At 32.2% G+C, this 25,793-nt stretch overlaps 1 protein-coding gene and 3 non-coding genes across 4 annotated transcripts; 1 reads left to right on the top strand and 3 right to left on the bottom strand.

Moving 5' to 3' along the window:
- Positions 1-2,780: 2,780 nt before the first annotated feature.
- Positions 2,781-2,861, bottom strand: Trnai-gau (transfer RNA isoleucine (anticodon GAU)). The gene is given in 2 exon segments: positions 2,781-2,816; positions 2,824-2,861. It is a non-coding gene; the product is annotated as a tRNA-Ile (tRNA).
- Positions 2,862-4,612: 1,751 nt separating this feature from the next.
- Positions 4,613-4,692, bottom strand: Trnad-auc (transfer RNA aspartic acid (anticodon AUC)). The gene has a single exon. It is a non-coding gene; the product is annotated as a tRNA-Asp (tRNA).
- Positions 4,693-8,468: 3,776 nt separating this feature from the next.
- On the bottom strand, positions 8,469-8,548 carry Trnad-auc (transfer RNA aspartic acid (anticodon AUC)). The gene has a single exon. It is a non-coding gene; the product is annotated as a tRNA-Asp (tRNA).
- A 2,655-nt stretch (positions 8,549-11,203) lies between these two features.
- Positions 11,204-23,879, top strand: LOC130441748 (uncharacterized). The gene is made up of 5 exons (XM_056775533.1): positions 11,204-11,224; positions 15,167-15,258; positions 19,388-19,674; positions 22,960-23,165; positions 23,748-23,879. The coding sequence occupies exons 1-5, from the start codon at positions 11,204-11,206 to the stop codon at positions 23,877-23,879; spliced, it is 738 nt and encodes a 245-aa protein (XP_056631511.1).
- The last annotated feature ends 1,914 nt before the right edge of the window (positions 23,880-25,793 follow it).

The following is a 25,793-nucleotide window of genomic DNA, read 5'->3' as shown; positions in this document are numbered from 1 at the left end:
CAATTTTTTTATATTCCCTCTTGAAATACAAATAATAAAGGTCCCAAGACTTTTCGCGATAAGGTAATACTTTTAGAGATATGAATTTTTAAACGTTCGAAAAATCTTGAATTATGAATTATGAATTATGATGAAAATATAGATAATATCTTTTTCTAATTCTTTATACAATAATTAATAATATTCTTGAAAAGAGATTTTACAAAAGTTCCACTTGGCTATATCTCTTTTATAATTGCTACTTTCGCGCGCTCCAATTATGCGGTGCTTACTTTTTTTCCAAATTTTGTTTCATTATTTCATACTCCTACATCTCTAACCTTCGTTTGAAGAAGATTTTCAATGTAATTAGTGTTTTAATAACAAAAAAATAATGTAAACTGTTAAAAAAGTCGAATTATTATTAATTATATACTAATAATAAACATATCGAATCGATATTAATAATTATTGATAATAATAATAATAATAAATTGAGAAAAATGTCCTCCGACAAAGAATTGATGGATTGTACCCCTTCACAAAGAAGACAGGCTGCTGATGCAGCAGCACAAGGTTTAATGCCAAAATATTTTAGTAGGCGGGTAGTGAGGGCGGAAAATGAGAGCGGAAAGTAGAGGTGTGTAATATGACACTTTCTAACTTTCAATGAAGTTAGTAATGACAGCATTTCGACTCGAGCCGAAGGGGAGGTGCGTGCGTATACTATTTTTTCTCTAGCCATCCATGACGTAATTCACTATCACTAAAAGCGTCTAAATTCATTTTCAATTCTGTATTTTCACACGATAATAAATACTAAATGTATTATGAAGCAAACTGTCATCGAGAGTAAACATTTCGATAAACAGATTGTTGTTACGATACCGGGAGCAAAATAAAGTTCTTACCGAAAGAGAATAGGCCACTTTTCATCCCGGGGAGAGAAGGAAACTTTATTTCAAACAAATTGTAAATTCAATTATTTAAGCATTCCTCTTGAATCAGTAAATGGTTTATAGATAATGATAAATAATGATTCAGGACACTGAGACACCACGATGCAGAGAGAGACGGCGATACTTAAAGGTAAGCGAGGCATCTCTATTAAAAATATTATTACCAACTTTATGAAGAATTTGAGATTTTTAAAATTTCTAAAAATTCATAATTCTAAAAATATCAACCACGCAAAAAGTGGTAGCTTTTTTATTTTTATTTCAATAAAGAATAAAGAAAAAATTGTCTGGTTATAAAATAACAATTCGTTGCAATTGTTTCAACATTTTCGGTTTAAGCAATATGGCACTGGATTACCCCATGGTAACATGCATTTATATCATCAGTAGGGTAAAGGATCGCATGAAAAAATTGTATGTATGTAAGTGGAATAGTACTCCTGCGCCGATTCCTCCTGTATTAAGTTCAAACCTCGAAGTGCGAAGCTTAAGTGCCAAACTTCAGCTTAAACCATTTTTCAGATTTTATAGATGGCGTTTACCGATAAACTTTGGTTACCGGCGGTTTAAAGGTAGTTTAAAGAAGAATGAAGAATCTTCAGCATTGTCGATTTACTTTATGCTAATTTAGTATTAGCAGATAAATAGAGATGGTGTCAACTAACAAAAAATAGAGCAGTTATGTTAAACGAGTTTAATCCATAGTTTAAACTTCGATGTTATTACCAGCTTCACCATAAACTGTAAAAATCCACTTCAAAGGAATGGCCCAATTAATTTTAGTTTCAAAGTTTCAAACTTTAGGCACCATAGAAATAGAAATGGTGCCGAACGCGGATAAGTGAGCTTATAGGCGCGTGCAAGTGTGGCCTGAATTGCGGTGAATGCAGATTCGTACTCATGATAATATGAAATAGTGATAGATGCTTACTAAATAAAAATAATATTGATCATTTTATATATTCATTACATTTTATACATTATTATATAATTTTCTTTGTGTTTTTTTGGAATTTGGTTTGCTTCGCAAGATATTTATTTGTATTAGGAAAATTATCTAGCTGGTGAATTCGCAAACTAGAAAAATACAACCACTCTAATGAAGAGTTTTTTAATTATTTAAATATGTTGTAATTTCTCCATTACATAAATTGAAGTGATATTTTAATAACACTTTCAGGGGGACGGATCACATTACCGTTAATCACAATCTATATAAAAAAATTGGTTGAGTTGATTTCATAAGAAAACCAGCAATTAGTGCACGGATATCAATGGAAAAGTTATAAAAGGTATTTTAGAATATACTTGGTGGCCTCACACAAATTGCTCGATGGACGAATGAACATTTAGAAGTTTAACAAAAAACAAAACCCTTCAAAGTAAACAGGGCAGATAACATCTCTTTTGGGTAGAGCCTAAGCAACTCTTTCTGTAGCCTCAATCCACATATCTTTTTTGGAAACCTGAAAATAAATATTAAAACTAGGATACCTTTACTTATAGTTTTTACGTATAGAGAACTTAGTTTAGTTACTAAGTTATATACTTACTATATATATATATATATATATATATATATATATATATATATATATATATATATATATATATATATATATATATATACTTACCCCAACTAGGTGACAGATTAATAAATGATGAAACGAAAGCAAAAGGAAAACAAGTATAGTGTATGCAAAAACTACTAAAGAGAAAGGGTTATCTTTGATATATTTTCAAGTTTGAAACTGTGAGTAAAGATTCGTAGATTTTTTACGAAAAAAAGCATATGTTTCATTTGATTTTCTCATATATATTGTGATTAGAAGAATTAAAAAAGGGCCCGTGTAGGATTCGAACCTACGACCTCCACAAATGATATAATCGGTGTGAAACTCTTACCAACTGAGCTAACGAGCCTATGAAGTTAAGTTTTCATCAGGCGCATATGGAAATGTGCATAAATGAAATTTACTCTTATATGTTAGTATTCAATAAATTATCAAAAGATGGAACGTGTAGGAAGCGCTCCTACGATCTCGTAGAAACTTTTGTAATTCAAAATAGTTTTGTAATTCTTTATTTTTTAACGTTTCACTTCTTGACCTTTTTATATGTTTTTCTGGAAAAATCGTCTTGGTTTAGGTCTCTTCTGATAGAAACGTAGTTTCCAAAAATTGGTAAAAAAATTGACGATTTGGTCCCATTCTGATAAGTTAATCGAATTTAGAGTTTGGTAGATGAGCCCGTTCTTCGTTTCCTGGAATGTTTGCCTAGTAACATTATGTTTTTTGTAGGGTCTATTCATTTGCATTTTACTCGTTTGTTTATATAATGTTGTGACTGTTTTTATAGACAAAATTTCTTAAAAAGCGTTTTACTTTGTTAAAGACAAATTAGTTTATATAAAACGTGTCTCTAGAAGCAGGAAAGTCAAAAAATAATGTGATGTCATATTAAATATACAACGAAAGTGAAAAATTAAACAAACGGTTTATTCTAATAAATTAGTGTGTTTAGTATAAGTGAATATTTAACCGTATGCTAGTGAATCGTGATTGGAGTTAGTGAATAGTTTAGAGAAAGTTATGGAGAAGTTATGTATGATACAACTTCACCTCATTATATAGTCATTATATGAGACTTACCAATATCCAAATAACAGCAATAACATAGCCACTTGTTCGTTAAATGAGAAATCCATTTATTTTCAAAAAAATATAATAATTTAATTACCATGAGAACTGAATTGCAAATAGTCCTTTGATGTGAAATTATAGCCAACTTTTGATTTTGTTAAGAACATATTTTTGGTTATTCGACTGGTTTTTAAAAGTGATTATTTTATGAAAAATTATAAGAGTAAAAAAGTTTCAGAATCTATTCATGGTATGAAAATATTTTTTTTTTAAATCAACATCTGTGAAATGGAAGGTAAGGTCACCCCTAATTAACCCCCAGAATGGCTCGATCGCCATCTTACTGAACATTACTTAATGCCCTTAACAGTCTCATACAATACAAAAATTTGGTATTTGAAAGCTGAAGGGATTACAAACAATCTTTTTTCGACAAATTGGCCATACTTTGATGCTCTTTAACTCCTCGGGGTTGCAACTTGGTATAGAGATAAATACTCCCCAATCGTTATATTTTGAGCTCCCTATACGCCACTGCTCTGTGTCGGTGCTTTTGCGGGACACCCTGTATATCAGTATTGATATTAATTTATCATTGATATTACTTTTTGTGCATTCAATACTTTCATATTTAGAAACACAGACATAAATGGAAATGAGTGCTATTAATATGTAACCTGGAAAATAGAATCAGAACCCATGACTGTCTCGACTTGAGATTATAAAATGGTTCGTCTAGGATTTGAACCTCGGACCACTTCGATAGATTCTCAAAGTTAACTCGATTATTAAATCATCATCATCATTAACGGATAATAAAAGTCACTGAAAACTCATGACTAGTTTCAAATTTATTATATATTAATAGCTAATATTAGTATATAATTAATGGTGTCTTTTGTACATTGAATAAATTTGGATTTAGAAACACAGACCAAAATAGAAATCGCTGATAATAATACGTACACCACAAAATTAAAATGGGAGCTGCAGTAGATTAAATCCACTTATCTTGAGATTATAAAATAAAAATGGCTCGTGTAGGATTTGAACCTGCGACCTCCACTTCGATAGAATCAGTGTGGTGCTCTAACCAACTGAGCTAACGAGCCTTGTTTAAATGCCGTTATGTCCAAAATATTTCACCCGTCAAACATAGCAAAATAAACTTGGATATTGATGAAAGCTTCTGTTTACTGGCACGTTTCATTTTTTTCTGTGTTTAAACACTTTTTCAATTTTTAAATGATGGTTTGCTTTAGTCTCTTGTTTTTCTACTCTTTTTATTCATGTATATACTATTATGAGCTCGTCCAGACATGGACCGTAAATCTGGTCCTGTTCGAATTTAATAGAAGATTTTGGCAGATGCGGAGGTTCTAAAAAAATACTGGCTTCCTCCTCCCGAACATATCGAAATAGACAAGTAAATGGTGTGTTTAAATAAATTAATATTTTAAGATTATAATTAAGTTTTAGTGTTTACTGCCTAGTTTAGTATATTTAGTGCTAGTTTATAAATGGGTTGAGTGAGTAGGTTGGAAGCGAATTTATATATCTACCCACAATGATAAATAGTTTGAATAAATTATAATAGAAGAAAAATATCACAATACTTATACATATGTACGATTTTTCAGAACAAAATAAGTTTCCCTAAACTAGGTCTAATTTTCTGATGAATTTTTAGATGTCGGGTATGCTTAGAATTTATACAACGTTGTTTCTATGCAAGAGTCTCAAAATTATTTCAATTTTTCATTAGGAATTAATTAAAAAACGAAAAGTGTTAAAAGTGAACCAAAAATTTCAGGTATTTCTCGAATATAATAAACTGAAAATTAAATCTATGTATTTTCGATTTGCGTTGTGGCTGAGTTTCAACGACGAATTAACAGAATGCATTTGAAGTTAATCTCCGGTTTGTATTTGTGGTGCGATTATTAGGAGTGGGTCACGAAGGAATAAATATTTTCTGCAGCTTCACTACTGAAAAACATTCATATTGCCACATCTTCACTGTGTGATACTTTATTATCATTCGCTGTGACGCAAGAAAAAACTATGAATGAAGAATCAGGAAAACCACAGGATGAATTGATTGTGTCAGGTGACGGTACTTGGAAGAAAAGAGGTTGGTTATGAGTAACTTTTGTCGTGCACGTAATTTGTGGAAAAGTAAAAAAAACCTTACGAAATTTGGTATGAAACGTATGTAGATGAATGATCATTCCGGAAGTTCAGGCAAAATGAAAATAAGTACCATCACAAAAATGTTTTTGAGGTCTATGGAAAAATATGGCGTAAAGTATCTTACATACATCGGCGATGGTGACAGTACAAGGGGATCCTAGATGCTAAACCGTATGAAGATACTGTAGTAACAAAAAAAGAATGTGTGGGCCACGTAGAAAAGAGAATGGGAACACGACTTCGGGTAAATTTACTGATAAAGTTATTCAAGAAACAACGAAATTCTACGAATTAGCTATACGACGTCATCCAGATTCGCTTGAAGATATGAAAAAGGAAGTTTGGGCAACGGGTAAATGGCGTAAGGCAGAAGCTAAGAATGAGCTCGATCAATTTTATCACGATAAACCAGAAGTACAAGAAGCTATCAAACTGGTTTTCCAAGGTTTATCGAAAAACTAATTATTAATTCGTTGTTTAGGAGCAGAGACACAAAACGAATCTTAGAATTTGTTGATTTAGACTTTTGCTCGTAAGCATCATCATTCTCACCCCAAGATTGTTGAAATTGCTAGCTACTTATCAGTTATCATCTTTAATGAAGGTTTTGAAGGTGTTTTAAAAGTAATGTCGGTTATGGGATGCCCCATTGGCCGCGAAGCCCATACGTATGTTGAGAAACGTGATAAAAAGCGAATCTCACTTTCTGAGCGGCGCGTAAGTGATATTAAACAAGCCAGAATTGACTCAAGAGCTGAAAAATCTGCTTTAAAAGAGTTTCAAGAGGAAGGAATACTCTATTGACCTGCCATCGCCGATTGAGAGTAAGTTGAGAATTTAATAGTTTTAAATGGACCTGAAACTTTAAACGCGTTTTTCTCAAAACTATGTTTTTCAAACTTCCCTTCATCGTATCTTAAAAACGGCTTGACCGAATTATTGGAAATCTATAGGGCACGCTCAACACATGTAAATGCGTGGAATGAACTATTATCAATAGAAAATTTACAAAATTTCGATTTTTTTATAAAAAAAAAACAAAAAAACGCTAAATTCGTAACTTTTATTTGTCTACCAAAAGTCCAATTTTTTGTATAATCATTTGATAATAGTCTATTCCGTGCATTTAGACTTACAGATTAGAACGCTGTATTTTTTGTTTATGGTAAGCCAATCAGCCGGAATCGTGGAGGATGTGTGAGCTCATTTTTTCGAGGCGGTGGTATTCAGAACGCTGTAACTCAAATTCTACACAATATTTTTGGCTTAAAATTTATATTTATACTGTCGATATATATGTTAATAAATAGTAATAAACTTACACCTCTATCTATTTACTGGCACTAGAAAAAAAACCGAAAAAATCCCTAAAAAACAGGCCGTCACATGGGATGACCCCCTTAAATGTTGGTATTCAACAAATTATCAACAGATGGCACGTATAGTATTCGATCTACGACCTCGTAGAAGCTTAAATAATTCAAAATAGTTGAAAGTTTTTTGATTCTTCAACTTTTCATTTAATGAGACTATTTATTATATGTTTTTCTTGATAAATCGTTTCGGTTTCTGGTTTTTTCTGATAGAAAAGTAGTTTCCTAAAATAGGTATTACTCTACTATTAACATTATGTTTTTTGGTGGGGACTATTCGTTCGTATTTTTCTAGCCTGTTTATATAATGTTGTGACTTTTTATAGAGTCAATTTATAAGACAACATTTTTGTTTGTTAGAGGTGAATTAAACATTTCCAAGAAATCGAATTCCAGAATTGAGTATGGTTTATATAAAACGTGTCTCTAGAAGCTGGGGAGTCAAAAAACAATTTGATGTCATGCTAAATACATAAAAAAGTGAAAAATTAACCAAACGGTTTATTCTAATAAATTAGTGTGTTAAGTATTAGTGAATAGTTTAGAGAAACTTATATAGATTTTATGCATGATGCAGCTTCACCTCATTATATCATCAATATATGAAACTAACAAATATCCAAATAACAGCAATAACATATTGACTTCTTCGTTAAATCAGAGCTTTTCACTCATTTATAAAAAGTATGATAATTTAATTACCAGAAGAACTGAAATGCAAATAGGCAACTTTGTTGTAAAATTATAACCAATTCTTGATTTTGTACATAAAACATTGATGGCCTTGAGGCCCTACAACTCCTCGGAGTTGCAGCTTGGTATAGAGATAAATACTGCCCAATCGTTATATTTGGAACTCCCTATAAGCCTGTCTCGACTTGAGATTATAGAATGAAAATGGCTCGTGTAGGATTTGAACCTGGGACCTCCACTTCGATAGAATTAGTGTGGTGCTTTTACCAACTGAACTGACAAGCTTTGTTCTTTGATGTTCATCCACAATATATTGCTTTTGTCAAACATTCCAAAATTCTGGATATCGATGGCTTATTTGAATGCTTCTCAAAGTTGTCTCGATTATTGAATTATCATCATTATTAAAGGACAATCAGAGTCACTGAAAACTCATAACTAGTTTTAAATTTATTGTATCAGAAACAAATATTAGTTTATAATTATTGGTTCATTTTGTGCACTGAATAAATTTAAATTTAGAGAAACAGATCAAAATAGAAGTCGCTGATAATAATACGTACATTGTAAAATAAAAATGGAAGCTAAAGTAGATTAAATACACATAACTTGAGATTATAAAATGAAAATGGCTCGTGTAGGATTTGAACCTGCGACCTCCACTTCGATAGAATCAGTGTGGTGCTCTAACCAACTGAGCTAACGAGCCTTCTTAATTCAAAATTATTCACAATATATTACATTCTTCAAACATTGCAAAATTAATTTTTCATATTGAGGGCTTCTTAAATTGTTTTAAAAATTGTGTCGATTCTTAAATGATCATTAGTATTAAAGGACAATCAGAGTCACTGAAAACTCATAACTAGTTTCAAATTTATTATATATCATTATCTAATATTAATTAATTAATTAACGATGCCTTTTGTGCATTGAATAAATTTAGATTTAGAATCACAGACCAAAATAGGAATCGCTAATAATAATACTTATACCGCAAAATAAAAATGGAAGCTTCAGTAAATTATCTCCACTTATCTTGAAATTATAAAATAAAAATGGCTCGTGTAGGATTTGAACCTGCGACCTCCACTTCGATAGAATCAGTGTGGTACTTTAACCAACTGAGCTAACGAGCCCTGTTTGATTATGGTTATCTCCAATATATTCCATTCGTCAAACATAGCAAAGTAAACTTAGATATTGATGAAGATTTTTCTTTACTAGCACGTTTCCTTGCTTAAACACTTTTTCATTTTTTAAATAATAGTTTGCTTTTGTCTCTTGTTTTCACTCTTACAGCGTGTTCAAAGTGATGATGGCATTCTGAGCTTTACATTCATATATATACTGTTATGAACTCGTCCAGACATGGACCGTAAAGCCAGAGCTGTTAGATTTTGATAGAAGGTTTTGGCGGATGCGGAGGTTAGAAAAAATACTGGCTTGTCAATAAATAAACTAATGTTATCTGAAACATATCGGATTAGACAACTAAATGGTGAGTTTGAATAAATTAATTTGTGAAGTATTAGATAAGTCTATTACTAAGTCTTAGTGTATAGTTTAGTCACTAGTTTAGTATATTTAGTTTATATATCCACTCCATCGTGATAAATAGTTTAAGTAAATTTTAATAGAAGAAAAACATTACAATACTTAGTCATATGTACGATGTTTCAAAACAAAATAAGTTTCCCCAAACTTAGTCTAATTTTTTAATGAATTTTAGATGTAAAATATCGTTTCTGTGTAAGAGTCTTGAATATATTTCAATTTTTCGTTAGCAAAATTAATTAAAAAACGGAAAGTGCTGGAGGAATTTTACGAATATAAAATAAAAAGGGGAAAACAATGGAAAGTTTCGCGGCGGATAAACTATTATTCTGACCATTTATAATGCGTCAAAGATTGTTGAGATCTCGAATCTCAGAAAAAAAGGATGAAAATGAAAATTAAAATTTTGTATAGAAACTTGCGTAGTTTCATCGACGAATTAACAGTACCCGTAAAAAAAGGTCGAACTTATTGCTTGATAAGGTTATTTTTTTTATGAAAAAATTTACTTTTTTGAAATTTACTGTGATGCACAGCACAAAAACCAACCAATTCTCACAAATTTTATTTAGAAAACTCCCCATTCGGAGTGGTAAAAAGAAATACAGTACATTTTCATGTATTGTTGTTATCTATTTATTCAAATATATAAATTAATACACAATTAATTATTATTGTTATAACAGTCAAAATATAATCAAACACTTATATATTAATGTAACTTCTACAATTACAATTAGAAAAAAATATAATTTCCATGGGATGGGAGGGATGTACTTGATAGATTAACAGCAAATTATCAACATTCGGCTTGGATTTAATTAGGAATATCCCATTTTGTGTTATTCAATCTGCACAACTCCCACAGTTCAGGATATTTCTAATCGCAGCAAAAATTTTTGTTACCCTCTTTTAAATGTCACTTTCAGCTTGAACGTAAGTCTGAATATCTTCATTAAGGCATTCTACCATCGATTAATCAACAAGTTTGAAAACTGTGAAAATTCGCACCGACCAATATTTTCCTTCATTAATTTAAATTTCTCTACGTTCATGCAATAAATATAACTTTATTAAACTATATTTACCGGAAAAAGTGGATCTTATATGTGGAATATAGTACAGAGGATTGTGATCAAGACACACATAAACATTCAAAGAGCGAAATATTTAATCCTTTTTCTGTGAGATTGTAATACGTTTTAATTTCGGATTTTATTCTATTATCAATCTTATCAATCAATTAAAATGAGTGATATTATTGAAAAAATAAATGATAGTCATGAATAAGAATTTGTTGGAACCTCACTTGTTAGTTAAGGAAATAGCAAATAAATCGTCATTAAACTTTTTACCTAGTAAATCAAGAAACCTATATGGAATTAGTTATAATCGTTCTAATGAGTTTTGCTACGATAAAAAATTCGCGAATCTTACAAAAAATATGCTTCTTGCATATTTTTCAGAAAGATCTAAAGATATTAAACCCTCATGACTTTGGTCTGAGTACTCAATGGTGAGAGCTTGCTTTTCTACAAAGAAGATACTAAAATTGAAAATTACAAAAAACTAATGGGATCTGCAGGATTTCGGTCAATAAAGTCGAGAGTATTAAATAGCTGACACATTAATCAGTTTCTAAAACAAGCTCCGAATTCCCAGTATATGATGAAAACAGTAAGTTCGGTAATTTTTGTTTAGCTTTTGTAAGACATTTGAAAATTACTTTTTGTAGGTCGCTGCAATAATTGCCATTGCATGAGTGTAATATTAATTATAAAAGTGCCACGATCAAAAATTGACAAGGATGGAAGATTTATCTTTAGAGGTGAGGTTGAAGAGGTATTAAATTTGACGATATATATCGCGAATACACGAAATTACGTCACAGTCATATTCCACATAAACGTTTTTTTATAAACTATCGAAATGAAAAGTGCGAATAGAAATTGTCGTTAGTAACGAAAGGATACGTAGCGCAATTACTTGCGATCAAACTCAATGCTGCAAAACAAATATTTCAAGCTGAAGAAAATGACAAATGGTACAAATAATATTTAAGTTAAATTATTCCTAATTACTAGTTCCCAGCTTTCTCAATGCTAACCTATAGTTTTAATCAATTATTAAATATTTTGCTCTTAAATTACGTTTTTTATTTTTCTATACCTAAATGAAACATTTTTTTTCATGATCGTAGAAAAAATATTGTATGTAACACGACGTGTTTTCAAACTCTGCTTCACGGCCTCGTTAGAAAAATTCATGTCGCTTGCAATAAACATTTACTTTCTGCTCTTGTTACATTAATAACTTTTATTAAAAAACCCTCCTTTGGTTTTATTAAACTGTAAGTTGACCTCATTTTTTGAACAAATCTGTGGAATATGCGAAGTCTGCTTCAAAATAGATCAGGTTTCCTTTTACCTCAGGATATTTACTTACCCGAAACTCTAAAATTGAGTTAAAAAATGAATAAAATATTGATAAACATGCACCTTTCGACAACCGTACGTAACCGTATGTAACAGCAGTCGCTGGAACTCTTCACCAATTTCATCACACAATTCTACCAATAAGCGCGTATTCAATCCATTGCTTCTTATATCGTTAACCGCATTAATGACAAATTGATGCCATTGGTGAAATCTATAACTCAAATTTTCTGCTACTAGATGTTGTCGGCGGATAACACAGTGAAATGCTGGTATAATTTTTTTGCGATGGCTTATAAACCTACGCCCGACCTTGGCAAGAGCTCAATCTGTTACTATCGAAATAACGTGAACGGTACCGATTTTTCCTCAAAAAAATCACTCAAAATATTATATACTAATATTAATAGCTCTTTACTATCGAAACCAAATACCGCCGCTTACGATTGTTGACCCCCATTTTTTGTCACGCCCAACGTAAACCCCCGTTGAGTCTCCCATGGACTCCTGGTGGTCTACTTGGACCACTTTCGGAATCACGGGTCTAGTCCATATTCAAATTATATATGTATACGGAGAAAGTTTGATGGTAAAAAAAGGGGGTAGACAAATAAGAAGATATAGAGGAAGAAGCAGAAATAGAGGGTGAAGAAGTAAGAAATAATGAGATGGAAAGGAAAATGTTGTGAGTAATTGATGTGAAATTGTTTGTCAATTTTTAATTTTGTATACATCTACTACCATAAATATAATTTGGAAAAGCTATTTTTCCAAAAGCCTTCACAAGATTGTCTCGATCTCCTGAAACATTATAATTTCCAACAGGTAAAATCTCGACGGCTTAAACATAGCAAAACGTGATTTGTGAATGTACTCCAAGCACTTATCTCCAGGCAAAAAATTATGTTCGCAACCCCAGTAATTATTGAGAAATCGACAAGCCCCTAGCTTCTCATTTATAGCCAAAGTGTATTTCGCATGGGAGGGAAAATGGCAGCGCCATCTACATTGTGTCTTTACGGTCAAAAACATGACACACATCGTAATTTTACACGTATGTATCTAAAATTTCATAAGAAACTGCCATATTTTCTGTGTATAAAAATTTTGTATATTTCAACCCTAGAAAATCTTGATTTACGTAAAATCATCGGATTCTGCATGATAAAAAATGTAAAGCTACTGGCGTGTTACAATATTATTAATCATTGATTAGTTAAAAGTTTGGTAGGTCTTGAATACAACAGCTTTTCCGGGTCAATATATTGTGAATGGCTTACAAACAAATATTATGAAATCGTCAATTTTCATAAAACAAAGTTTTTGTATTTTGTAAAGGATGTATATAAATACTTAAATGTAATGGACTTTCATAATACAGAGTCGATTAAGTTTATTAGTTGGGTGTGTATTGAATTACACGGTTATGACAACATTTTATCTAATTAAACAGCAATAAGTAGAACTTGTGAATTATTGTTTATTATTAGATATTTGTATTGCTTTCTCAAAAATCTTTCACTTTCTTTTGTGATTGATTAGCTGTTTAGTACCCGGGTCATAGCCATTACCGCATGTATTACCTTCGTGCCCATCCCCACGGATCCCCACTATAATAGCGATAATCTCAGTATCTTTTTGTTAGGACTATTAATAATTTTTAGGTATAAAATGAAAAAAAATGCCATAGGGATGTTAGATCTTGAATACGCGGTCTACTGAATAGAGTGGTTCGTTAATTTCTGAAACATGAGATCCAAATCAATCGTGAGTAAAATTAATTCATTTTTCTTAAAATTTTGGTGTGTGGTTTTGCTAAAATTTATACAGAAATATTAAATACCTGAAAAGTTATTTCAAATCATTCATAATAATATTTTCATATTATCAATGGTAAATGACCAAAGTGAGGTTTCAAAAATAAAAAAATATATATAATATTGAAGTTGTTTCATTATATTTGGCAGTTCTGCAATACTATGTTCCCTTTTGATCTCTTGTATAAGATTCCATCAATAATTAATGCTGTTGTTAAACTTCCAATGGTATTGTATAAATATTTTTTATGATTATTGTGATAGATATATGAGTGTGAAGTATTTACTAGAGCCGAATTACTGAATTTTATGGCTATAGATCTTCTAGAACTAACAGGAAAAAAATGATTTTAGTCGAAATTCATTCAATGTCGCTAAATATGAGAACAGAATAACAGTAACTTTCGGAATCAACAATAATAATTGGAAATATTTCATTTATTAATTGCATCATTATATTTGAAATCAACAATAGTGTTTACTAAAATACAGGGTGTTTTGATAAAAAATAATTCTGCTTGTCAAAATCGAATTGAGGATATGTCATACTTGGAGGAAAATATAAATACTACTATTACCTACTAAATTATGGTGAATAAATGTTCCTGGTTACCATCCGAGACTAGTAGATGTCAATTAGAATGAACTGACCAAATATTGAAGGCAGATACTGTGAACGAATCGTATATCAGCTGACATGTAGCGTGTTTAGACTTTATTCAAATATATTTGATATTAAATGATTCAAGTACTACACTCTAGGCAGTCGTGTATTTGATATATTTTAAAGAGCTATTAAAAATATAGAAGACGTGCGAAATATTCTTAGTAATGCTTAGAAATAGCAGTAAGTGACCACGGAGTACTAATCGGAAGAACCACTCTTATTGTATGTTTTAGATTTCGCTAGGGACGAATCTAAATTTATATTGTCCAAAAACTATGATATAAAATGGTAACTATTAAGCAGAAAATTCGTAAAAATGTATTTTAATGATATTAAACTCGCTGCAATTTAAACAATGAATATTTTTCTATGGAAATTCAGCTACTAAAAGTGCAACTCAAAAGCTACAGAATAACTATAATTTGAAAATTTTCCAGCTATTATTAAATGAGTGAGTCTTTTTGGAAGATTGACTTAGTATTAAAATTAAGTATATGAAGAAGTTTTTATGAGAAAATGAGTTCTTGGTATTCAATAGAACGATTTTAAAAATAATATCAAGCGTAGAATTATCTAATTCAGCAGCCCCCTTACTATCCTATATATTGATCATCAAAACTTCATTGACAGAATCTAATGTGAAGAAAAAATATTAGTAGCAATAGTTACCTATTAAATGACAGAAAGCGCAGACAAACTAGTAATTTATTCCAATATAACAATCTCAATGAACTGACATAAGAGTCTCATACATTGCCAGTTTTATATTAGTGTTCAATCGATGGATTTCGAATTCAACTAATATTTACGAAAATTGAATTGAGGTTAAAAATCTATTCGTCGTATTTCAGGTGATTTTGCTGGTAGCACTACAGGTTGCTCATATCAGTACAGGATCATTTGGATTAGGTGGAGGAGGAGGAGGAGGAGGAGGAAAAGAGCAGTAAGTATATAGTCCATCATTTTGTATTCCATAAAAAATAAATTATGAACTGTCGGACTAAATATAACTTTTATATTTCTCCTTTAAAGTACCGTAACTAAGTCAAACATTGAGGTAGTGTTAGAATTTTATTTCTTTTAACAATTGAATAAGAATTTCTTATACATATCGTCTAAGCATAGATTTTTAACTAAAAATATTACTGTTGAGGTGAAGAATGAGGAGTATTAGGGTGATTAACCATAATCGATTTCCATTCATAGTTTGAGCATTGTCATTCAAACACCAATAATTCTTAACGAACAGGACGTCTAAAATAAGCGATTACACCAGAAAAGTTATGATGTGGAAGCACTTTATTCTCATTTTATGTAGTTTGAGTATGATTACTTGAGGTCTTATTTTCTTTCTCCTTATTTATTCTTACAATTAACAAAAACAACAATCTATTGATGATTCATAGTGATGTTTAGAGGAGTTTCGATCAAATAAACAGTTCTCTTGTGAGGATATATGACCATGGATAAAACTTGAATGTATCACCATACGTCTGAAGCAAAACAGTAAGGGAAGTAAAGGAAAAAACAATTAACTGTGACTATTACTGTATATCTTTGGGTCGATTGAAAGAGAATAATGAAGAAACGGCCACAATAAGCACAGGAAAAATATTATTACCATATTACCGTCGACAAAAACGATAACAAACCTGAATAGATTGATATTCTCCAGATGTGTCCTTCAAACATTATGGGTTATTTTTAAATAAGACAAAGATGCTTCATGGAAAGATATATCAATCAAAAGATGAAGTTATCGCTGAAACAAGAGGGTATTTTAAGGTATACGAACAAATTATGAGAGGAAAATCATCTTGTCTGAAGTGTGTATCAAAAATGATATTTTTTGAGGTCATAAATTGGCATATTAGTAAACTTCACTGTTAAGGGATTGAATATTTCAGCGGAGAATGATTGGCCACTGCACTGTCTTCATATTCCTTTCTTTGATACAATATTTTACATGTTACCCTCCCGAACATATTTTTTATAGATAAACAAACTTCTCAATTATTAGTAGGATTGTTCATTTGAGACGAAAGTCTCTGAAAATCTGTTTTTACTATCAATGGGTTCTTCATTTTAATTAGACAACATCACTATTTGTTTTTAATCCTTATTGTTTTCCCAATTTGTTTCTAGAGTCAAATATAAATATTTGAATATTGTCAATAAATATCTAAGTGAAATTTGAAAATCTACATTTACCAACTAAATGATTGAGAGTTCAGATTTTTTCAATTAAATTGTGTCTGTCATTCATTACATTTAGAGAGAAATGCTTTATTGTCCAAAATAAAACTGTAAACAATTAAGAAAAAAATATACAAATAACTAAATAGAGACCCAAATAAATTAAAATCTGAATATTAAGTACACACGAGAAACTACAATGTATGATGAAATTACCTTCTAAAATGTATATGTGGAAAGCTTTATACGTAATATACATTACCTTGTAGTAATGTAGTAAGATGGGCAAGGAGCCGCAGAAGAGAATGGAGAGACCATGTTGACAGAATGCCAAATGAACGGTTAGCAAAAATTGCAAAGGAAAAGAAACCAGACACAACTCGACCTCCTGGACGACCACCTATAAGGTGGTATGAAAGCTGGTCCTCAGCATCCCAACTACTCCTGGCAAACCCTTGATGAAAATACAGGACCTAGTCCTAACGTACGAAAAAGAAGAAGAAGATACATTACCTTAAACATTAACCTAGAACAAATTTTCATTTTCGAGGTGTGATAGAAACTTGATCAAGAACGAGATCACAATATTTAAGAATCTGCTTATGGTGCTAAACTCATAACTTTGAACACTGTTTACAAGTGGTATGAGATGGTATAGCAGATGAACTTTTAAATTTGAACTGGCGATTAATTAGTATTAGTAGTGGTAGTAGAAGGAAGAAAACCTAAAAATAGTCCAACGAAGTTGTTATTTATCGTGACCACCCGCCATGTCATAAGTTTATTGGCGAGTTTCGGGCTGTGTCATTCCGCTAAGCTCATTATGCTTAGAAATGTGAAAAGATGGAATCGTTCGAACTCACAATAGCTTTTCTTTGAATGAGTGTAATTCAAATGTCTTGTTTACTTTGTTTTAAATATAATGACATATAATTCATCATCTTTTGTATCACATCTCATATACTCATATATTGTGAAGTGATTCCAGGGTTTTGGTTGAGTTTTCTTGGCATAATATCAAAATAGTTCATAGCAATTATCTCATTCACAATAATTAAAAACTTTTCGTTAAACTTGTAATCATTATTTTGTTAAGTGTTGGTTTTGTGTTTCTTGTATATTCTCTATCTATTTATAGAATCAATTATCACTTTTCTCAACATTTTCTATTGTTAACAAATATTTAACAATTTTCTCTTTTCTTTAAAACGTTTATAACATTCACCATATTTATTGAGTAATAACAGTGAAGCTAAATCGCATAACTTTCATTTCAAAATTTTTTGTTGAATTTATTTTCAACCAATTAATTTTAGATGCCATATAAATATCATAGACCACACTACCAAGTATAATTGATACCTGAGTTCACTGTACGGCCTTTTAAACATTTAATTATGTCGTGTAATAATAGTGTATCCAAGCAGTACGAGGATGTATTGATATCTAGTTAGCCTAGACCAGTTCCATGCATAAACAAAATATTGCGTTACCATAGCAACGAACAATAACTTATTAGAAGTGTAAGTGTAAAGTTTGAAGTAAAAAAGTGAACCAGAATTACGCAATAAATTAAAGGAAAAAAGATGTCCACCGAAATTGTAAAATTCGAAAAATTGGAGTATCGACCCATCATCAAGTACCTGAATTCTAAAGGGTTCAGAGGTAAGCAGGCTTACGAAGATATGCTTAATACCCTTGGTGATCAATGTCCTTCGTATGCCACTGTGAAAAATTGGACTGCAAGCTTCAAAAGGGGTGAATTTTCCATTGAAGATGGTGACAGTTCGGGAAGGCCAGCTTCTGTGTCAATCCCCGAATATATCGATGCAGTTCATCACATGATTTTATCAGACCGTTGAATTGGGCTAAAACGGATATCTGAAGCACTGAATATTTCATATGAACGCGTTCATCATATAGTTCACGTCAACTTGGACAGGAGAAAAATTGCTGCAAAATGGATCCCCAAATGTTTGAATGTTGACCAAAAGTGGTAAGGGTAAAAGCATCGCGTTCGATCTGTGCTCGATTTGAAAACGATGTAGACTTCTTAAGCCGAATTGTTACTATGGATGAGACTTGGGTACATTTCTACGATCCAGAAACAAAGCAACGATCGATGAAATGGCGACACTCTGGTTCTCCAAGACCTAAGAAGTTTTGTGTACAAAAATCTGCTGGAAAAGTTCTTGCTTCATTTTTTTGGGATTGCCATGAGTAATCATGATTGACTTTTTGGATAAGGGTAGAACAATAACTTGGAGATTACTATTCGATATTACTTACCACTCTATGAGAAAAAATTGAAGAGAATAGACGGGAAAAGCTATCCAAAGGTGTTTTGTTTTTGCAGGACAACGCCGCTATACACAAATCTCATGTTGCTCTGTTGAACTTGTTTTCAACATTCACATGTTTCAGAGACATTCTTGTAAAATAATGGTACAAATTTCTTCGCTACGTTTAAAATATTTCCTTTGAACAATTTTTCTCTAATTTGTGATATCATCATCTCTTTCGTCCAATCATAATCTGCAAATCAATCAACAACTGTAGATTATTTTAGCAGAAACATAGAAATGTAAACCAAGTTTTGGATTTGTTTTCTCCTCAAACAAAATGATTTTCTATTGTTTTGTTTGTATTTTATTACTACAGCTAATCTAATATTTGGAATAATTGTTATAATGTAACTACAAAATGAGTTATAACAATCATTTTATTTTTTAAATGATGTGTACTCAATATTTTTTTAATTTGTTTATGTATGGTTACAATGTCACTTTATTTGATACTACCATCAGTCCAATCTTTTTATTTTACTAATTTATAAATATTACAAGATTTAACATAAATTTTCATTTTAATATTAGCATCCACATCAGAATTCACTTACCAGTGGAAGTACAACATGGAGATCATGGCGGAGGAGGGCACGGAGGAGGCCATGGAGGAGATGGAGGACATGGAGGAGACGAGGGGCATGGTGGATACGGTGGAAGTCATGACGATCACCATGGAGGCGGAAGTGGTGGATACGGAGGTGGAGGAGATAGCGGCTTTGGTAGTGGATTTGGGGGAGGGCACGGTGGAGGAGGAGGCTCAACAATTATCATAAATGGAGTTGGCGGAGGTCATGGAGGGGGTGGATATGGCGGAGGTAAGTTCTATAGAAAATTATTCCGAATATTTCAGATGACAGGTTTATTATACATCTTATTGGTACAGGAGTTTACCCTTTGCGTTCTTCTGATATTGCAGCCTCTCTCTTTCTTATTTTTTGCATTGACTTTCATAATTCAACTATGTATAATTTGTCAAAATAAATGTATTTTCTTCATTCTTCATCAGTGTTATTCAGACTCTTCTCTCTCATAAATTGAGAAAAACATTAGAATTCCATTATTGAGTAATTGGAATATTAGAGTTTTGTGTACGTACATTTGTAAACAATATGATAGAAGTATTCGAAGATATTACCACAGTGTTTAGTTCCTCTATTTATTTCAATATATCTATCTAGAGATTCACTGGATTAGCTGAAATATGGCAAAAGAATGAATGAATTTCTCTACGCGGACCTCACGCTGTTTTTATGATACTCCGAAGAATTAAAACGAGATAGATTATAGTGAATGCGTGCTATGAATTGTCATTGGGGCAAAGATGCCAGAACTCGCTTGATAGATGCAAAAATAGGAAAACCAATTGTTCCGGTTATAATGCATGCACTGAGATATCTTCACTTATAGTGAATACGAATTCAAAGAAGATTTGTTCTTCGAACATATTGTTATAAATTCGTCTTAACAAACAATGCCTGTTTTCCGATAAGACTGGATCCAATGGTAGCGAACACAACGTCAGAACAAGCACGAAATCGTCATAATTATTTGACCGAACAAATTTTCGTGTGACCTTCGTCTGTTCAGGGTGTTTCCATCATTGAATTTAAAGTTGTTTGATTGGATAAAAATAAAAAAGAATATAGCTTTTTTTCGAATATAGAGGTAAAAAAGTTATAACAGATATATTCTTCGGCGAAAGTTGGACAAAACTGCTACACTTAACGCTTCCAGTGAGTACAAATGTTTATTTTGTTGTAGCAATCAGAATTAATGATTACATTTTTTATTCATTGAAAACAAGACTTTTGGAGTTACAAACTATTACGTTGGGTATTATTGGATTAAAATTTTATCTGAGCTAACAAAATAATTTCTAAACGTTTAGCCTCATAGTATAGTGATTACATATCCATGAAAGTGGCGTATTGTATAATAGTTCAACGTCCAATATTAACGGATGTAAGACCTTATTATTGATGATTATGTTATGCAACACATTTTCTACTTCCACTTTGCTACTAAAAACACATTACACTGCTATTAATATCTATTATTAAAAAATAAAACAAACATCATAGCCCTTATAAATATACTGACTCTTATTGTTTAAGGCATGTAATGCGAATATGTATTCCGTCTATATATCCCATGCACTAAATTCCATCTGTTGTAGAAGTTACTCGTCATTATTTTCCATTCCTCTGTACCCCATATGGCTTGGTATGTTTCCTACCTTAGTTGTTGTAGCTGTAATCAATTTTTGTTTTGTCAATACATTTATGTAAATTTGTGGACTTTTGATACTTTGTTCCATCCCTCTAGTATGCATTCAAATGCGAATAGTCTCATCCTGAAGGACTTGAAGAACTTTTCTGTTTCGTATCTCAATTCTTGAAATAACATTTGAAATAATCCTTTGTCATGTATACTGGAATATAACTTGTTGACATACCCCTTTTTCTCATCATTCCCCAAAAATCAACTAATTATCAGAATATCAGAAAACATTCGAGCATATCTTTAAGATAGCCAACTGTTTCCGTTTCAGAGCCATCTCTTGCTTCAGTATCAGTACTAAACGTACATGGAAACGACATTTTTCTCTCTGTTTTTAACGGCGTATTTAAAATACAAATCTTTCGTTCAGTTGTTCCTTCAAACAATATAATGGAGTTGCATCAACCAAAACGATCACGAAATTGTTTCTAAAACCACTGGATGACAGTTGGTCTTAAATATGATGCCTCCATTCCATTTTAATCATGAAGAGAACAGGACTTCAGAAGTGAATAAAAAAATAAGACAATGGAAAGTTTTTCATTGCAATCGAAAAAAAAACAAATATATAGATAAATACACGCACGTACGTATATATATATATATATATATATATATATATATATATATATATATATATATATATATATATATATATATATATATATATATATATATAACGTCAGAATGTGGCATGGCTGTACTGCCATATATCTCTGGAGTTCCGTGATGTCTCACACTTTAAGAAAATATGTAGAAGTTCCGTCCTGTGCGCAACAGATTCTGCAGACTGCTAGGCCTAATGTCTTCAGATCTAAAACGATCCTTCAAGAAAATGTATAAAAAGGTCTAAGAAGTAAAGAAAGTAAAAAATTGAGGAAAGAAAAAATATTTCCTTACAATGGTCAATTTTTACCTTTAGATGATCCTACTGGAAGGTCTGGTATTTCAAGGACAGAATAAGAAGTTGAAAGCTAAGGCAGAAGTGTAGTTTCTGTGACTCAAAAAAAAAGAAAAAATGTTTTGGATGTACTTTTGAAATTTCTGTTATGTTACTAATAAAACTGGCCCTGGTCATTAACTGAGCATCAAAAGGTAGAGGAAACCTAAAATAAGTACAACTGTAACTCAACAAACTCTTTTCTTTCATATAAATTGTATAGAAATATAAATAATATTGATTAGAAAATATTTATATCCATACATTTTAGTAATTTGATAAAAACACTTTTCGACACGCATTTCAGGTGTCAAAATAACTCTGTACGTGAATAAAACGAAAACACTTATGTATAAGTTGTTGGTAGGCACCCACTCCAACTACGCATCCACTATATTATGATATTATGTCAATGCTGTTCTGTGATTGGCTGGACATCATAGCCCCTAGTATTAACTACCGTATTAGTTCAATGGAACCGTCTCAACACCCAAGTCAGGCTGGAAATCAATGCTGAAAAGCAAAGAAAGTGGAAGGCCGCCACTGACGAGTTTTATTATAGACGAGGTCGTGCCTTTCGGCAACAATTCTACAGGCCTTCTGGCCAAAGAAAGCATGTGAAGTCACACATTCAAGTGCAGGGACAAAAATTCTTCTCACCCGATACAGTCTTCAAAAACAGCCTGCAAACTGTCTTTACTCCAGCTGAAAACGGCAATGCAAAACTTGCCTGAGACAGCTCTTCCTAAGCTCTGCGGCCTATTTGACGCCTGCTTGGCATTTTCTTACTTTCCTCAATGTTGGAAATCCGCCAACACAGTTCACATTTCTATACCCGGTAAAGATCCTACCAAACCTGAATCTTACCTCCCTATTTCAGCGTCTTGGGTAAAGTCTTTGATTAAAGATAGAATCTGGGACTTTTGTACCGAGCTTAATATTATTCCAAAGGCCCAATTCGGATTCAGGCAAGAACATTCCACGCACAATACCGTCACCAATATTCAAACTATCTTGACTAAAGCAATGAACCAACATCAGTACGCCTCCACTATTTTCATGGATGTTCAGAAGGCTTTCGATCAGGTCTGGCATGCCAAACTTGTTAGGAATCTTCTGACTATCCGACTACAGCCTCCTACAATTACATTGATATATTCATATCTCACCAACCGCTCCATCAGAGTCAAAGTTGGTCATTGCCTATCCGAACCTTTCTCCCCCCTTACTGGCGTTCCGCAAGGCTCCATTCTGACCCCACTCCTATATATTATCTATACGTATATCACTTCAGTCCCTTTGACCACATAGTAAAGGTCCAATTCTATGCGGACGACACCGCACTAATCACTTTCGTCCAAAACATACACTTTATCAATACTAAATCCAAAAATTTTCTAAACACCCACTCTAAATAGTTCGTCGATTGTTAGTGTTGCAGGTTTTCTGCGGTTTCCCTGTAGCCTGGTGAACCGGTTTTTCAGCCAAATGGCCGACGATAGGGAATAATGCAACAGCAGCAAACAAATAAAAAAAACACAACATTTTCAAAAAACCAAACAAAAATTATCAAAATCCCTCAAAAATGAAATAAAAAAATAACCGAGATGAGTCGTTTTTGTTTACAAGCTTCGTTTTCGTTTTCTTCTGGCTAAAATCTCCCTTCAGAAACAGTTAGACAGACACAAACCAATGCAACCACTACAAGCCCAGCCTTGCAAAAGAGCTATTCCTATATCAGGGCCTACTCCAACAAACCCCCCTCTCTACAAAAATCCTCCTTATCCTGCCAAACTGTAACCAACGAATCTCTCTCTCTCTCTCTCTCTCTCTCTCTCTCTCTCTCTTTTCGTATTAGTTGCTCGTAGTTTTAAGTCACCTTATACTTTCAGGCGATAGGCGACGCGACGTCACCTGTATCTGTTTAACGTTGTTTTCAGATGTAGTTGTTATAGTTTAGTACTTCAGCGGCGTCTGGAATGGAATTTTCTCATTGGAATTTTGGTTTATCAAAGCTATTGAAAAATTATTTTGCAAATTTGAACAAAAAAAGGTTTTTTCTCTCAACTCGTTTTGGTCGTAAAGATATGAAATAATTTACAGTTTTTAATGGATAACTATATATATATAAAAAAATTACCAACGTCTTATTCTAAAAATCAAGACCTGAATTCGTGAAGATTGATTATTATTGGGGTTACGTTAATTATTGTCAAATTCCGATACAACTTGACGTACGTTTTCAATCAACACTTAAAGTGGATGAACGTCTATATTTGCTAGGTTTTCTTTCTATGTACTTCGAACTATTTCTACAGAATTGAACTCAGAATATTACGGGGGCAATTTTAATAGAGTATGCGAATGAGTCATATCATAAATGATGAGATGCGTTGTCAATAACAATTTTTGAATTTGACGGAATGTTTGGTGGGAACTGAATATTTATAGTCATAAGCAGTTTGCCTTGAATCATGTCCAAACTAAATTCACTATATAAAAGTCATACATTGTTCGTACAATGATAACATAACTTGAATACAACCCGTAAAACCGCCACAATAGTACAAACCAAATAACTAAATTCTATTCTATGAAAATAATGGGGCGAATTCTTTGAGATAACCAGCTGTTTTTTTTTATCTTAGCTCATGTGGTCGCTGGCTTCACTTTGATATATTACCGGATTGCCAAGTATACATGAACTTGTAGAATTCTTTATTGTTTATCCTACAAGTATAATAAATTTCATAAATATCTCTCTCTTATAATTTTTTATAATAAATTCTAGGGGGTGGAGGATTTGGTGGTGGTCATGGACATAGTGGATATGGAGGAGGCGGTGGAAATGGAGGTGGACATAGTGAGTAAATAATTATATAAAAATATTTTATTAATGTTTCCAAATGTGCCAAATTTTAAAAGCATTAACATATCAGAAGGTCTAAGAAATAAGAAATTGAAGAAATATATTTTATTCAGTTTACACAGTTGACATAGAAATTTTTGCAATATGGTTAAAAAAAATGCATTCCAGTATACAAAAGTTTGATGATGCAATAGCAGAAAATGCATCATTTCACAAAAATTTCTGAAAACATAATTCAATATTGTAGGTGGAGGCGGAGGTGGAGGCAGATCATTTGTTGGTGTAATACACGGTCATTTAAGTGAAAGCGGCGGTGGACATGGAGGGGGATATGGAAATGGCGGTGGTAATGGAAATGGAGGACATGGAAGTGGAGGAGGAGTAGGATTTGTTGGAATTATTCAAGATCATTCATTAGACGGTGGACATGGAGGAGGATACGGAAATGGTGGTGGTGGTGGTTATGGACATGGAGGACAAGGAAGTGGAGGACATGGAAGTGGAGGACATGGAAGTGGTGGACATGGAAGTGGAGGGGGGGTTGGATTTGTAGGTATTATTCAAGATCACTTATCAAGTGGAGGAGGATTTGGAAATAGCTTTGGAGGAGGACATGGTGCAGGAGGAAGCCATGGTGGATATGATTGAAATTACCGGAAACATTAAAATAAAAAAATATGTAGTATTAAAAATATTATTTCTAAATACTGAATAGTTTTGATGTCGCACAGAGAATATAAACTAGCATTCTGCTTTAAGCCATCAATATCGTTGCGAATTGATTTAAAATTATAAGTTGACCAACCCATCCATAAATGAATCAATATTATGTAAATGTGAAAAAA

The sequence above is a fragment of the Diorhabda sublineata genome, chromosome 3 (assembly GCF_026230105.1).
Source record: "Diorhabda sublineata isolate icDioSubl1.1 chromosome 3, icDioSubl1.1, whole genome shotgun sequence".
NCBI classification, from domain to species: domain Eukaryota; kingdom Metazoa; phylum Arthropoda; class Insecta; order Coleoptera; family Chrysomelidae; genus Diorhabda; species Diorhabda sublineata.
Note: the sequence above shows the minus strand (reverse complement) of the source record. Positions and strands in the feature narration are given on the sequence as shown.